This window comes from Macrobrachium rosenbergii, chromosome 14 (genome assembly GCF_040412425.1).
Source record: "Macrobrachium rosenbergii isolate ZJJX-2024 chromosome 14, ASM4041242v1, whole genome shotgun sequence".
Taxonomy (NCBI): domain Eukaryota; kingdom Metazoa; phylum Arthropoda; class Malacostraca; order Decapoda; family Palaemonidae; genus Macrobrachium; species Macrobrachium rosenbergii.
The window spans coordinates 26,839,942-26,856,217 of record NC_089754.1 but is presented as its reverse complement, the minus strand read 5'-3'; the positions used below and the strand labels follow the sequence as shown (position 1 = coordinate 26,856,217).

Genomic DNA, 16,276 nt, shown 5'->3' with positions numbered 1-16,276 from the left:
CCAACCACAATTCATTGTTTTGAAGCAGTTCATCCAGTGGTAATGAAATGCTTGTTTCTTTTTCGTTCACCATTACAGAACTTTTATTATTTCTTTCATTGATTTTAAGTGCATATGAATGTGTGAAGTGTAGCCTAACATTCTGATATGAAATAAGCTAGCCTAACTGTTGATTGCTTACAAGGAGTACATGAAGTCAGATATATTACAAAATTTTCTGACTTAGAATTTTCACTGTCTGGGAAGTCCTAATGGTATAGGTTTAGTCATTGTCTACTTATACGTGTGCTATTTGACTGCTTCAGTCCAGGAAATTAAAATAAGATTTTTGCATTTAGAAACATTAATTATTTTCAAGTTTTATGTTTTGGCTCGATGAGAAGGGTACACAAAAATCAACCAATATTGTATACCTCAAGGCAGTATAAAAGTTTGTAGAAAAGAAGTTTAAACTAGTTTAGCATGAATACTATGGCTGCATTCTGGTCAAAGGCTATTTACATTCCAGGTTTTTCAGTAGTATCTCAATTTTCTGTGAAAACAGGAATGTGTTGTTTGAAATCTTATTTCATATCTAGAGGTGACACCTTGATAACCCCTAATTTTTTGTTTTATCATTTTTCACAGTTGGAAAGCAAAGAAAACAAGGCTATCAGATCTTCTCAGGCTTTCTTCAAAAGATTGCAAGATACCAAGAATTCAGGGGATAAAAAGTCTCCAGTGAAAAAAAAGAAAAGTGAAGGTAAAACGTCTGCTTCCAAGGTGTTGTTGTAAATATAAAAAAAAAAAAAATTTAATAATAAAATATTACTATACTGTTCATGTTTTACCACATTAATTCCCTACTTACTGACTTAGATTTTTGTAATGGGTAATTACTAACCAAAAATGTAAATATGAAAGAACTCCTGGGTTTCATGGTTCAAAATGTAAACTACATAATTTTCCACGATTGAATGTGCCTCATCCACAATCTGAAAAAGTGGATAGGTTAGACATTTTATCAGAGAATTTCAGAAATGTTAATACTTTGTGAATATTCCATAAAATTTGCTTGATGGAAAATATTGGAGGGCACTATATATGAGAATGATCATACCAAATGGATTGCTTAATGTCTTGAAGAAAAAAAGATACTGTTTTACTTTGTTTGTCATATACGGCTAGGTTCCTTCCTCTTGAGTACCAGGTATACATTGAACAATAACTGGATAACCTTTGATAAAATATGCTAAAAGAGAAAGGTTCATTATTACTAAGAGTATTATCAATAACGGTGCGGACATTACAGAACAAGCCAAAATTCCATTAATTTGTTAAATCAGCGGTCAAAAAACTGAATGCCCAAATTAGTGTTACTGTCGTTGTTATTATTATTATCATTATCACCCAAGCTGCAGCTGTAAATGGAAAAGCAGAATGATACAAGCCCAAGGAAAACCAACCCAGAACTGAAAGAGAGATATAGGAGTAAAGAAATGATGCAAAACAGCTGCTGAAGACAAAACCATGGGATTTTATTCAAAATATGGCAGACTAAAAATGTCCTCTAAATAAACAAGCCTCAAAAAACCCTACAACATTTTCTTAGTACTGTACAATATAATATTTTGTGCAACTGAAAGAAAGATAGACCAGATATGTGTCTTGAGTGAATTTGCAGCCAAGAATTTTAGAATTTTACGTGAGTTGCATGTAGTTAAAGGAACATTGCGGATGGTGAGAATATTTGGTTAAATTATTCTGATTTCCTAGGTTTGTATACTTTGAATTTTGTTAAGGTACTACATTCCCCTAAATGGCACCATGCACTAATTTTATCTGAATGTCTGTTATGAGAATCCACAATCAAAAGATAAGATCAGTGCAAACTGTAGCATTATCTATATAAGTAACTTTTTTTTTTTATGTCAAATCACATGAGCATATACTGTATATTATTAATAGTAGTAAGCCAAGAGCATTACCCTGTAAGAAACCACAGATTACATTCATATATTGCACACTAAAAAATACTCTTTGGAACATAATATTACTGTACTGTACTAAGAAATGCTCCCCCAACTCCCACCTGTCTGAGTTTGAAAACTAGGCCCTGATGAATAGTAAGGTCATAAAAGTGGCTCAGAAGTTGAGACCAGAAGTATGAACTCATATCCAGAATCCAGGAGTATCTTTACAACGCCAGCATCAGAAAGAAGTGCATAGCCATTACCCAGGCCTTTGGGAAAGCAATACTGAAAACTAAAAATGTTCATAACATTATGGTACATTATGTTAGTTGTTTAACTGAAGGTTTATAAACTTGAACATTATGGCATGAAGAAGTAATCAGTTTTTAAGTCATATTGATTCTTTAATGATTTAGAAAACAGGACAACATTTTATGGTTATCTATAAATAAATCCTTCTAGAGAAAGCCAGATATTTTCTAGAACATTTTCAATTTTGTAGTAATGAAGTTCCCTCTTTCATGTGTTATCAGTAATACTACTTGTGTAATGGGTGTCATAACTTCCAGAATTTACGTTATGCTTTGCTCCTTGAACATTGTTTCTTAGTGTTATAAAAAGATGATTCTTTATTTTTGTACCAGAAACTAAAGAAACAAAATATTCACTGTCATGAAGTAAGTTATTTTACAGCTCCAAGAAACACCCAAGATTTCCAAAGGTAGTGAACTACAATTTTCTGATAGATTTTACGTGATGATAGTGAAAAGACATACTTTTCAGGTAAGTGGGAGTTATGGTCATGCCCTCAAGTCGAGTAAGAGCCTAGCTTATCAGGTTAGATGTGGTTAAGACAGTTAGGTTACTGTATTTCCCTGTATCTTACCAGCTTTCATTCCCTTCCCTTCTCCCCCTCCACCCAAATACCTCCTTGGTTTACCCCCAGAGTTCCCACATAATTGCTTGGTATAGGAACAGGCAGAGTATCTGCATATAGTTAAGCAAAGAAGGTTCATTTAAGCTTGGCACAGGACAAGTTGGATCATCTAATGTAGGTTTTAGGTCAATGTGAATATTTGAGGATTATGTAACAATTGTTACTATATCCTACAGAAGCCAGTCCTATTTAGTTCAGACTAAGCTATATCTTTTTTAGTGATAATTAGTCCAGTTCCAAATTTAACTAAATTTATAGTCCTGTACTTGAAATGTATTGTTTCATTAGCTATTCAACATGTCAGCTGTAGGCTAATGAATTAGCCTTAGGATCTACATCTGATATACTAGGTTAGTAAAATTCAGACTCCGGGTGTGCTCTTTGTTGCCTACTTCATCAGGCTAATTATATATTTATTATTCCCCTCACAGTTTATAAAAAGAAAAATCTTGAGATAACAGTTATATAGTCCATTACGGTAACAATTTCACGGTCCTTTGAATCAAATACAGAGCACTCATAAGTGGTTCAGTGTCATTTATCATTGCATGCATATTAATTTTATGCAAGAGAATGATAGGAAACAAAGCAAGAAAAAAAGAAACTTCATTAAACCTTAAATATGACCCTGCTTGAAAGTGCAGGGAGCAAAGTATAAAATATATTTTCCTTCTATAACGTAAATATAAAATAAGACTAATGTGTTGAGATTGGCGTAACCAGAATCTTTTGAAATATTAGGTTTAACTTAGTCTCATCAATGAAATAATTATTAATTTATATTCTTTAACTTTAGCCATATAATGCTGGCATTCTTTCAATTTCACACACTCCTTTTTTTGTCAAACATTGCATAATTCTAGTCCAATTCCTGATTCAGTTTTCTGTCAGCACACTGTTGGTGTGTTGGTTGGTATCTAGGTTATACTAATATTCTGTCAACAGTTTGATCAGTATTATAATGCTCATACCCTTGTTATTATAGTGCATGGATTGGTACAGATTTTAATATATCTTTATAAGTATTAAAATATTAATAAAAACAATTCAAGTGCAAAATAGAATGGAATACTATAATAAAATGTTTTTATCATGCCAGGGCATGGACAAAGTACAGTATTTCAGTTTTCTGGTTCTATTATCTTGAGCTTAGATATTTATTCTCTCAGCATCTGTACTAATTATAATTAGATTTTAAAGATTTTACAAATTGACCCACCCAGAAGCAGAAAGCTAACTGTCACTCAGTGAATGGGTGCTATCTCGTCAAGTGAAACATCCTTGTAGGCTGCATCATTTACTATACTGTTAAGTCCAATGACAGAGTGTTAAGCTGTTGCATTTCTGTTTCCTCTGTAGAATAACTGTTGGTCTTTATAGGAGAGCAAATCTTAGTTTACTCATAAAACCTAGCAAAACCATACATTGTATAGTTATTAATTGATCCAGCATCTTCATTTGATAAACGGAACAATGTTATGCTCCTATAAATCTTACAGCCACCTTTATTAAGTTTCTCACAGTGCAGATAAACATGTTTTAGTTTCACCCATTCCTCTGGAATATTCTTGCCTCCACATATACCACACAACCCCATTCCATCACCTATTCAGTAGCCTAGCAGATTGTAATTCCGTCAACTCCTTGGCGTTTCTATTCTTTAACTTCAACTACCATCCTTAAAGCCTCAATAGTACCCCAAAATTCTGTGATTTATACCATATACCCCAAAATTGCAGTATTTAAATAAGCTTATCTATCCTCCAAGGTCAATAAATCTTCAAAATACATCAGCATAGGGCATCTTTGATTCTAAGACCCATTTGTTAGTTACCCAATTTTCCTAAACATATTTTTTCATAAAGAGCCTTGCCCTCCCGCTATTCTACTATATTCCACCGTACTTGTGGAAAAAATATTTTATGTGTCGTGATCTAATATTTACTTTCATATTTGTATTTCATCACGCTATGTAAACACTACGGAATCGTTTATTTAGAAATGGTGTATTGTCTATTTTTTTGTCCTCTAAATCTCTTATTATACGAATTAAAAAATAGCAATAATATTTTTTATTAATAATTATCGTAATTATTGAAACTGGAGCTTACTTGTGATTATCTTAGTTGACAGTATAGCCTAATGATAGACGTAACTTAACATGCTCAACGCCGCTGATAGTGTCATTTGAAGTCAAGTTGCGGCAAGTTTTCGTAATCAAACTCCATGTTCGAATAAAAGCGAACATAATTTAGTGCAAGATAAGTGACAAAAAGAGGTGACTCCTGTATCCAAAGTTAAACAGGTAAGACTGGATAATAGGCTAGTGGCCTTGGCTATAGCGTAGCCGAATCAGTTTCTATGGGCTAGTTGGTAGTCTAATGGTTTGATAAATTGATGTCGTCTGTGATATGAACCATAACATTTAACGATTGCTTGTCGTGTATGATAAGAATTTTGACCGCCAGGCCCATGTTTTCTAATTTGTTGATAAGGATGTTCGTTGTTGTGTATCCCACCCTCTGTAACCCCTTAGGATAGTTATGGTACAATATTTAGGTAATTCTAAGTATTAGCTCCGCGCCTGGTTTTACCTTGGAAACTGGCGTTTTCTACACTTTTATGGCTTCTGATACTGGTGCATTTGTTTGTTGTCGGCCAAATGGAATGTCCCTTCACTGTGTTTAGTACTGGGTTGGGGCGGGCCAGTACCCACATGTTAACAAGTTATTGCACTTGCCGGACAGGACATGGACCGTTCAAAACAGACTTACCCGTGCTTTGTCTCATGAAGATCGCGTATGGAAACCCCTTGTTGGATGGACTTCAGTGGTTAATTACAGGTTAATTACATTCGTGCGACAAATATTGAAGGTAAATCCATAATTAGCAACTAAAAAAATGTAGAAAAAGTCAAGTTAGAAGGAAATCGCCGCCGCGGAGCTACTACTTAAGTCTACCAATATTTATAAGTTGTTACACCTGGTTCTCTTATGACGGGAACCAGTATAGACTAGCCTTAGCCTATGAGTTTTTCCATCAAGATCAAGATGTTACTCTTGGTAAGTACCCTACGCGAATTTACAGTAATTCGTAAATGCTAGATTAATTTTCACCAGCACCAAATTCACATTACCAATGGTCAAAAAGTAGCCTAAGTTGCATAGGTTATGTATGAGGAAAAGTATGCACTGCCTACTTTAATGTTTTGTAAGTTTTTTTTTTTTCAAAGTGGTCCCTAACATCTTGGACACTGTTTGGGAAGTCTTAGGTGTATGTAACACGTGCTGCACCATAGTGCTCTTGCTATTTTATTGGTACTGTTTTATTTTCATACCGCTTGTCAGTATTGGAGTTCCTTAGCCTATATGTGTTCTTAAGTCTCAGTATTCTCAATAAAATAAGCATACTAAAATTTATAGGCTGACAATCATACTGTTACCAAGATATTTTTAGTGATGAACACTGCTACTCCTGTTTCTTTCTGAGTGTTTTGTGTATGTTTTGAAGTAAATGGAAATGGGGCTCCTGATCTGATTTTGTTTGGCCTGATGTATTATGGGTTTGGATGGTTAGTGTATTTTGAACATCCCCTCATATGTTAATTTTATCTAAAAATGTGGGTATATGAAGAGTGCTAAAATCTTAGTGGTTCTTATGCTCTAGCCTAAGTCTCACTTGTTTAATGGGATTTAGGAATTTTGGCGTTTAAAAAAATTTGCTTCAGCTTGCAGCCATGGTGCCTTTAGTGCAGACATGTCAATTGGCAAAATTGAGTGTAAAGCAAGTGAAATACGGTAATGTACTGTATTCCAATGTTCCCATGGTACTTTTGCAAGTTCTGATTCTGATTAAGATAAGGTGTATTGAACCTTTTCAAAGTGACACCACATATAGGGAAGTAAGGACCTGGGCATATTAGGTTCTTGGTCCAGGCCTTGCCCAGGGAAGGCTAGATTAGGTGTGGTCAGATCAGGTAAAAACCTTTATTTATTTTCAGTTACAGTAGGTTAGGGTAGGTGCAGGGGTCCATGGAGAAGGGGATCCCCCCTCCCCTTGGCCAGGTAAGGACCTAGTGCCCTAGGTTAGGTGAGGTTAGGTATGTTTGGGTTAGGTCACAACCCTAATATTTATTTTAATATACGGTCCACTAGGTTAGGTTATGGGTTGGTTCCAAAGAGAAGCGAAGCTCCCCAGCCAGGTAAGAACTGGGTGGCTTAGATTAGTTAAACAGGGGTCTAGGGAGGGTCAAAACCCCCTGTCCAGGTAAAGGCTGTGTGCTCTAGGTTAGGTCAGGTTGAAATGCACCCCTATATGTCATTCGTTTTGTATTTTTCATGCATCATTGTAGGATATAATTTGCTACTGAGATTAATTTCTGAAACATTCAGAATTTACCCAAGGTTTTTTCTTCATTTCCTTAAGTTTGTATGGAATGAATGTTCACTTTTGTTTGTTAAGGTCAAGGCATTGAGTGACCTCAGGTTAGAAGGATGTCTGTGGTATATGAGTGTATAATAAAAATATTTTAGAATTAATATACTGTACAGTATATGGAATTAATAAGATTAGTATTTAACATTTTTTTTTTTTTTTTTTTTTCAGGAAACTAGAAATGAGCATTTCATTAATACGAGTAGAGGCCCCAGATGAAAAGTGGGAAGATGAACGAAATGAACCTGAAATAATTCCTGCCTTGCCTGCTGTACTTGGGAGAGGTTCTTTGTTAAGGGTAAGATTAATTGTTTCCAGTGTGCTTATCAAATTTTTATTTTCAGTTTATTGTTGACAGAAAGTAATGTTGCAAAATCTCAGTGTTCATAAGCAGATGTAAATTCAAATTGTGTATCTTCATATGACATTTGTACGTATCTTCTTGTGAGATTGTCTCTTCAGATCTTTTTCATTTTGAAGGCTTTCACCTCTGTCATGGTCTGGCTCCAGGCTTGTTAAAACTCTAATTTGTCTCACCACAAACTCTTTAGTTTTATTAGCCTTTCCTTTTGTTGGAATGAAACCCTCTGACACCCCAAATCCTAGATGATTGGATGTTTCAGCTAGGTGATGCTTAGGTGTATTTTTTAGTCAAGTCATTTGATTTGATCATCCGTGTGTGTTCAGTGAATCTAAGATAGTGTACCAAATCTTGTCTTCAGCTAATTTTTCAGCCCCAATTTCAGTTTGGTTTTCTACCATATAAATATAGCCTAGATAAAGATTTTAAGTAATAAATGACAGCTGCACAGTTATTACCTTATATCCTCAGTCATTTTTTTATATACACGTAACAAGAATTAAAAAATAATGGTATGTAGGCCTAATTTATTATCATTAATATAATTTTAATAACAAGATAGGTTATTGTGTAAGTTTTCTAATATTTAATAAATCTAATATCTAAAATGGACCACTACATGATCTCTAGGATTGAGTTGAGGAAACACTTTAAGGGTGGCCGTCAAGTGGTCAGAAGCAAATATGGTCATATGTTAAGTCTTAGTTGATCTTCAAAATCAAGTGTTAAATTAATAACCTTTAGTGAATCAGTGCTATTTATTTTCTTGTGAATGCATATTGAAGTTTTGTTTTTTCCTTGCTTGTTTCAGTGTGGAGAGAAAAAAATCTCTCGTCGACATGCGTACCTTGACTGGGATGATGATGGTGTTACACTGACGTCGGTGAGAATTTGCTTTGATACTGTTTCTTAGTAACAAAGTGTTTTAATTGCATGTAGGTAATAGTGTATAAATCTACTTTTTACATGGCTCCATGGTTCTTGGTAAATATCCTCAGATCATGGTTGTAACAAGTGTAAATAGAGTACATGTATAGATAAAGATTTCTAGGGCACAGTTACCTTTTCTTTTACTGATTTAGTAACAAACTCACAACTGAAACCTTGTAGGGGGCTAGTGCCTTCAATTCACCTCACATGGTGCACTGTATGTATAGCTAAAGGGTATGTTTGGTGTCCATTTGGCCCCTAGCTGCACCTGCTTTTTAGCCTTTTACTTTACTTCCATTCCTACTTCCTCTCTTCAATTTTGCTGTTCAATCTCTAAGTATTATTTCTTAGTGTAACTGTGGGTATTTTTCCCAGTGTCACCTTGGGATGCTTGTACAGTACTTCATCTACTTTATTTTCTGGATCTCTTTCTCCTGCTGCCCAACAACTCTGACTCCCTCTTTTCACTATCTTAAGCTCTGAATGGGGCTGTAATTTTAAAGTTTCTTGGGGTCACCAGTATAGATACTAAGAAGAATTACACAATTAGATTTTTTAAAGTGGCAAAAACAGTCATCCCTCTTATGAAAAATAATTCAGTTTAACAAAGGGATTTTGACAAAGGAAAAATCTATTTCTGAGTCCAGCCCCGTGTCAGCCGGTGAAATTCCATTCATGCACGAATTTCTAGGTATAAATTGCTAGATATACCAGAGAAAAAAGAGCTTTCACGAATGCTGGGGTTACTACCCCCAGATCGAGCGTCTTCTCCAAGGAAGACGTCGGTATAACCAAGGGTGAGTGAAAGGATCACAACCACGGAGCTACACTCGAAAGATATCCCTATGTTAAAACCCCCAGTAGAGAGCGGTGAGCCGTTACAGCTCCCACACACCGACGCCCGCCAGGCCGGCGACACCAGCGCCACCTATGCAAGTAGGGGGGGAGCAGAAGGTACTTCTGGGAGGGTCACCGGGTGACACGGGGCCTTCCTCAGAAATAGATTTTTCCTTTGCCAAAATCCCTTTTCTGAGTCCAGCCCCGTGTCAGCCGGTGAAATAGTGATAGAGACTCATGCCAAGACTGCTAACTACGAGGAAACAAGGTAACCTGAAGAAAAACACAAGCTATGAAAATGGTTTTAATAAGGATATCTCTCACATGAAAAATTGAATATTAAATCGAAAAGTACAGTAAAAAATCTTAACATTAGGGTAGAAGTTGACATAGCCAACAACATGGCAGGGAAATACATCAAAAATACTTAAGACTACAAAGGTATAATGTACATTCAAAAAATACTTAGACTAAAGAGGAAACATAACCTTATAGCTACACACGAGAGAGACAAATACAACATGGGGAAAATATATATATATATATATATATGGGGTACATGGAGCAAAATAAAAACCGCCCAGTACCCCAAAGACAATCCATAATCACATGTCAAATTACAGTTTCCAATCATAACAGAGACAATAATAATATCAATATGAGGAGCAAGGCATTGAGGCATGATCAACCAGGAGGGCAAGCAGAGAAGTAAATGAGGCAGGCGGGCGGGGGGTTAGGGGAAGGATAAAGGATGATGGCTAATTAAAGTGGGGAAATGACACTCCCCACAGCTACTGTAGAAAATTTCAGGGCTTCGAGTGATTTTAAATAGTGGCGTTTAAATACTAGAGGTGATTTCCAACCCGTGTATTTGGAGAGTTCTGAGAAATCCATATTATGAAAGTAATTAGTGGAAGTAGCTACTGCTCGAATATCATGAACCTTAGGAACTGAATCCGGGTTAGCTTGTTTAATGAAATACAAAATTTGTTGCCTTATTGCATTTAACGATAGAGTACCACCTTTCTCCCTGATAAAAAGAGGACCCGACTTACACTGTGGAGTTCTTAAAAGGTAAGACTTTAAGGTATAAACTGGGCATAAAGACTGGTCTTGTGGAAGGGGCACCACCTTCCAAGGAGACCACCTGTCTTGAGGGTCTTCATTTTTAGCTAAAAATCTAGGATCAGGAGAAAGGAGGACTTCTCCGGATGGGAGGAAATTAACAAAATCATCACCTCTAGCAAGAGCCGATAGCTCTGAGATTCTGGCACCTGAAGCCAAGCTAATCAGAAATAAAGTTTTCCTTAACAGATCCAAATAAGAGCATTGATAGTTGTCAATCTCAGATGCTAACTTAAGAACATCATTGAGGAACCACGTAACAGACTGTGGGCGTGATATTTGGTCTCAGACGAGCACATGCTCTGGGAATAGATGAAAAGTAGGAATCTGTAAGGTCAATTTTAAAACCATATAAGAATACCTTCTTCAGGGCTGACTTGGCTGTGGTAATAGTGGCCGGGACAAGGCCTTTTTCAAACAATGATCTAAAGAAGGTAACTGCTAGGTTAGTCGTCATGGTTTGGGCTTCAGATGTCTTCAAAAAGGAGGCCAATTTTTTGACTGCTGAGTCATATTGTCTGAGAGTAGAATCTCTCTTGTCTGATTTTAAAAACAGAGTGTTAACGGGGTCAATGTTTGCTCCCTTCTGAGCTGCGAACTTTATAAAGTCCATAAAACTAGGGCATTCTGAATTCTTGAGGAAGCTGACACAGTCTTGGTTTGTACTGTTTGGGTCAGTTTGGGCTTGGGAATCCGAAGACTTCACAACCCCAGTTCCTGAAGAAGAGGGAACCAATTGCTCTTCGCCAATACGGGCTACCAGGGCTGGTTGACCTTTGAATGTCCTGAGTTTGTGTAATACTTTCAACAGCAAGTTTATTGGGGGAAACAGATAAATCTTCTCCCAATTGTTCCAATCTATCGTCATTGCGTCCGTGGCGCACGCCTGGGGTCCAGGTTCGAGCCACATAACAGGGAAGCTTGAAGTTGCTCTCCGTCGCGAACAGATCCACTTGGAGACCCGGAACCTGGCGGCAAATCCAATTGAATGATTCTCCGTCCAGAGACCACTCCGCCTCCAACGGAGTAGTTCTGGACAGGGAATCCGCCACCACGCCCGCACCCCGCTAGGTGGGTGGCTGACAGATGCCAGCTGTGCTTGTTCGCCGGGAGAAAATGGCAACCATAACCTGTTCACTCGACCTGATTTGGAGCCGCCCCTGTTGATGCAATGAACTACCACTGCGCTGTCCAATACCAGTCTGATATGAATCCAGCTGGGGGGGCGGATTTTCTTTAAGGTTAGAAATACCGCCATAGCTTCCAGGGTGTTTATATGGAACCGCTGAAACACTGTGGACCACGTCCCTTGTACTTTTTGTTTTGGCGAATATCCTCCCCAGCCGCTTAATGAAGCGTCCGTGTGAACTACTAGCGCCGGAGGGGGAAACTGGAGTGGAACTGTCTTGGACAGGCCACCGACTGTGACCAAGGCCGCAGTCTCGCTTTAAAACTGGGAATGGAGGAGACCTTGTCTCTGAGCTTGACATTGGCTCGACTCCGCCACACTCTGTTTATGTCTTTTAATTTTGCTTTTAAGAGCAGGTCCATCACTGAGGCAAATTGAAGAGACCCAAGGATTCTTTCTTGGGTCCGTGGGGATGCTGATTTGTTTTTCAGAAATTTCCTGGTAAGGGACGCTATCTCCTTCCGCTTGGGAGGCGGGAGGGATAACGTAAGAGGACAGATCCCACTGGAGACCCAGCCACTGAAACCGGGACTCCGGAGTCAGGCGGGACTTCTCTCTGTTCAGCTGAAAACCCAACGACTCCAGGAAGTTGATGACCGTGGCCGTGGCCTTCCGACATTCTAGAACTGTTGGAGCCCAAATTATCCAATCGTCTAGGTATGCTGCTAGGGATATCCTCGACTGGAGTTGCTGAACTACCGTGTCCGCCAGCTTTGTAAATATCCTGGGTGCAATGTTTAGACCGAAAGGCATGACCCTGAAGGAGTAGGCTTGATTCCCGAGTCTGAAACCCAGGAACGGAGAGAAGCTCCGCAACCGGGACGTGATAGTAAGCGCCTGAAAGATCGAGCAGAGGTGGTGACGGCTCCACGCGGAAGTAGAGTCCGTACCTGTGCTACCGTAAGCATGCGAAATTTGTCGCATTTTATGTAGAGATTTAGATGCGAAAGATCCAGGATCACTCTTTGCTGATCGGAGTCTTTCTTGGGAACAGTGAATAACCTGCCTTGAAACTTTAGGTGCCTTACTTTCTTTATTGCTCGCTTGTTGAGCAATTCCGCCACGTAGTCCTGTAGGACTCTTGAGGGTGGCTGGTAAAACCTGATCAGAGGAGGAGGGTCTTTGGTCCAGCTCCATCCTAAACCTTTGGACACAATGCTGTGTGCCCAAGGGCTGAAGGACCACTGGTCTCTGAACCAATACAGGCGACCACCTACCTGTTTGTTCTCAGTGGGAGGGAGCGGGTTTGTTCCCTCTACCACGTCCAGGTTTACCTCTTGGGGTGGTGTTGGATTTGCCTCTGTAAGGGGCCCGACCTCTTCCCCCCTGTGCACTCCTATTAAGGCCGTGAAAGAATCCACAGCCCTCATTGGTTGGGTTGTATGCTGGCGAAGCAACATACGAAGGTGCAGCAAGGGAATGGGCTGGTTGAACCAGCACATATTGTTGGGGATGGGCCTTCGAGGTGGAGGGCTGTGCCACTGCCGAGACCGGGACGGCTTGGACTACCGCCTGATGATGGGGTCTCTTGTGCCTCCTGAACCGCTTGCCTCCTTTCGTCTGGGGGCCGCCAGATTCTGGGGTCTTCCGCTTGTAGGCTGAGATGCCCCAGCGAGAGCGCAGACTCTGGTTGGCTCTTGTAGCCTCCCTGAGTACATTGGTAACCTCTTCTTCAGGGAAGAGGTTAGGTCCCCAGATCGAACTCTTCATGAGCTTGTTAGGCTCGTGACGAATGGTGGCATCGGCAAAGATGAATTTCCTACATTCGAGCCTGGCCATCATTAATTCTAAGAATAATGTGCTCATGCGAGGTGCGTAGCCTACCTCAGGGAAGCGGCTAGATCTAAGGCTGCCGCTACCTCGAAGTGGTAACAAAATAATAATATATATATAAGAGCACCAACGCCAAGAATAAAAAATATAGTCTTAATATTAGACTCAATATTAAGTAATACCAACTAGAACTCAGCCTGGGGAGACCTAAGGGGCACGACGGAACCTAACAGTGACTCGTATAGGTCTATCGAAAATTTAATAAGACTCAAAAAAGGGGGGCCACCGCAGGAAACCCGCCAGGAGGAGAACCGGGGGAACAGATAAAATATAACGACAAGGAGACAACCCCGACAGAAAAAACTGATGGGGTCGCCTCGCGGTCGACATGGCTGGTAGGGGACGCCGTGGCGTCATAACAAAGATCTCATAATTGTGAAAAAGGAGACAATTTCAGCCAATTATATCGAAAAAACCCCACAATAAGATGGTACTTAACTTGGAGATGGTAAAGCTGCTCGAAGACATGTTGAAACAGATGAAAAATCCGAAAAAAGGCACAAGCACAAAATTCTGCTGGAAGCAAGTCACTTGCTAGAAAATGGAATGAGGTAGGTGGCGCTGGTGGCGCCGGCCTGGCGGGCGTCGGTGTGTGGGAGCTGTAACGGCTCACCGCTCTCTACTGGGGGTTTTAACATAGGGATATCTTTCGAGTGTAGCTCCGTGGTTGTGATCCTTTCACTCACCCTTGGTTATACCGACGTCTTCCTTGGAGAAGACGCTCGATCTGGGGGTAGTAACCCCAGCATTCCTGAAAGCTCTTTTTTCTCTGGTATATCTAGCAATTTATACCTAGAAATTCGTGCATGAATGGAATTTCACCGGCTGACACGGGGCTGGACTCTGAAAAAGCATTTTGCAAAGTTTCAGTCCCTGACCCAGATGAAATTCTGTATACACTGAGGAGATATGTCTTTGATTGCTAAGATCTGTATTTCAAATATTATTGATAGAGTATAGGTGACATATAAGTAAGGATGGGATGATAGGATAACATCCATTTCCACTTAGCAAAATCTTTCACACGATGATCCAGTGATGTTGAACAAGGATGATGATTCTGAAAATGATAAAACAACACAAACACTTGTGCAGTTCTTGCTTTACAATTTTTACGCTTACACACAAAGACTATCAGCAATTACATTGATTTTGTCTTTGAAGGATTGTGGAGATGGTCAGTGGTTCGGGAGAATACACTCAGCAACTAATGTGCTGATTTGGTTGAATCCTGTATCTGTAAAGCATTTGTTCTCAAGCATTATCTTATTTTACTTGAATTTAATCATATATATAAACTTTATATGAATATGCAGCAGTTGGTGTAATATATATTCTCATATGTTTTATTTACTCTGTATACTGTAATTTATTTTCTTTCTTATTGCCTTATGAGAAGTCACAAGCTTTTTGGAGTCAGTGACCCTGGCAATAACCAGGTCAGACAACTAGCAGTTAATCATATAATTAGCTTCTTTGAGTGTTGGGGAAATAAGTGTGTGTCCTCCCTCCAGAGGCTTGGGAGATGTTTTCGTGTATTGGCTGAGTGATAAAATTTGGTTTGTTGTGTGAGCAGGAGATTACTATCAATTAAAAATTATTGTAAAAAAAGATAAATAGGAATGAATGTGTTATAGTTTAAGTGAATAGTTTATGAAACATTTTTATTATAATTTCAAGTTGTTTATAGCTTATAGTTATTTTCTGATGTTGATAACCATTGCTATTTTGAGGCTGTTCCATGGAAACCCATCAAAGAATCAGTTGAGCTGAGATATCTTGAGTAAAGCCTACTTTTTTATTATTTTCTTCATCCAGTTGCTGTTGTATGAATACAACTAGCAGTCTAAGCTTTTGGTAATTTATTATATATTTCAGGTTCATCAAAATCCAACTTACGCTTTAGTTAAAGGTGTTATAAAGGAAATGACAGAAGGTGATGCTCTTTTTCTCTCACATGGAGACAAATTTGGGCTACAGAAAGATAAATATTGGTACATGTAAGTAACAATATTTATAACATAATTTGCTTAAAGATTGTTGCCTAACCAAAGGGTTTGTTAAGAAATGCTTGTAGAATGTTTTACTCTTTAATTGTATTAAGCACTGTAATTTTTATCCTACTAATACCTCCATCTTAAAGCTTTATTATTTCTTTTTGTTATACAGCACTGTTTTAGTAATTTCTGTAACATCAAAGCTTAAATATAGTATTTCTTTAGACTGACAACTAATATGCCAAAAAATTTTGGTCATCAGATATAGCAATCTTTTCAGTAACTATATGGAGATCTTGTTTTCATCTTATTGAATTATAACCCAAGGTTAACTCATTATCATCTGAAGCCTTTTCACTCTGTTTTGTTCCCATGTGTATGTCTTGTAACTAATTAACTTAGGAGTACCCTAGTTGTTGAGTTGGGCTCTAGTATACCTAGAATCTGTCCCTGTGTTTGAATTCAAAAGTTCAACATGTTTTTTATTTTGCTTAAAAGGTGTGGACTTTTCAGATTTTGGCAAACGCATCTTCCTGATAAATGGGAAAAAGTATCATGGCTTGGATGGTAGTTCATTTTCGATAGATATGTAGAGGCAGTCCCTGGTTATCTGCGATCCGATTTTATGGCACTTGTCTAGCGACAAAAATCTGCCATTTTTGACGCCAATATGCGCTGATT

General features: G+C 38.5%; 2 protein-coding genes across 5 annotated transcripts in view; both read left to right on the top strand.

Moving 5' to 3' along the window:
• Positions 1-816, top strand: part of LOC136845830 (U3 small nucleolar ribonucleoprotein protein MPP10-like) — a 28,135-nt gene extending 27,319 nt beyond the window's left edge. The window contains exon 10 of the mRNA XM_067116216.1: positions 628-816. Coding sequence (XP_066972317.1) covers positions 628-774 — 147 coding nt within the window. The 3' untranslated portion in view covers positions 775-816. The remainder of the gene's footprint in view (positions 1-627) is intronic.
• A 4,016-nt stretch (positions 817-4,832) lies between these two features.
• The window catches only part of LOC136845829 (aprataxin and PNK-like factor), a 39,019-nt gene continuing 27,575 nt past the window's right edge, over positions 4,833-16,276 (top strand). For 3 of the 4 annotated variants that reach the window (XM_067116213.1, XM_067116211.1, XM_067116215.1), the window contains exons 1-4: positions 4,833-5,194; positions 7,495-7,621; positions 8,496-8,567; positions 15,477-15,598. In XM_067116213.1, coding sequence (XP_066972314.1) covers positions 7,505-7,621; positions 8,496-8,567; positions 15,477-15,598 — 311 coding nt within the window. In that variant the 5' untranslated portion in view covers positions 4,833-5,194; positions 7,495-7,504. Of the gene's footprint in view, positions 5,195-5,839; positions 5,952-7,494; positions 7,622-8,495; positions 8,568-15,476; positions 15,599-16,276 lie in introns of those variants that run through there. The other variant, XM_067116212.1, reaches the window with a different exon arrangement.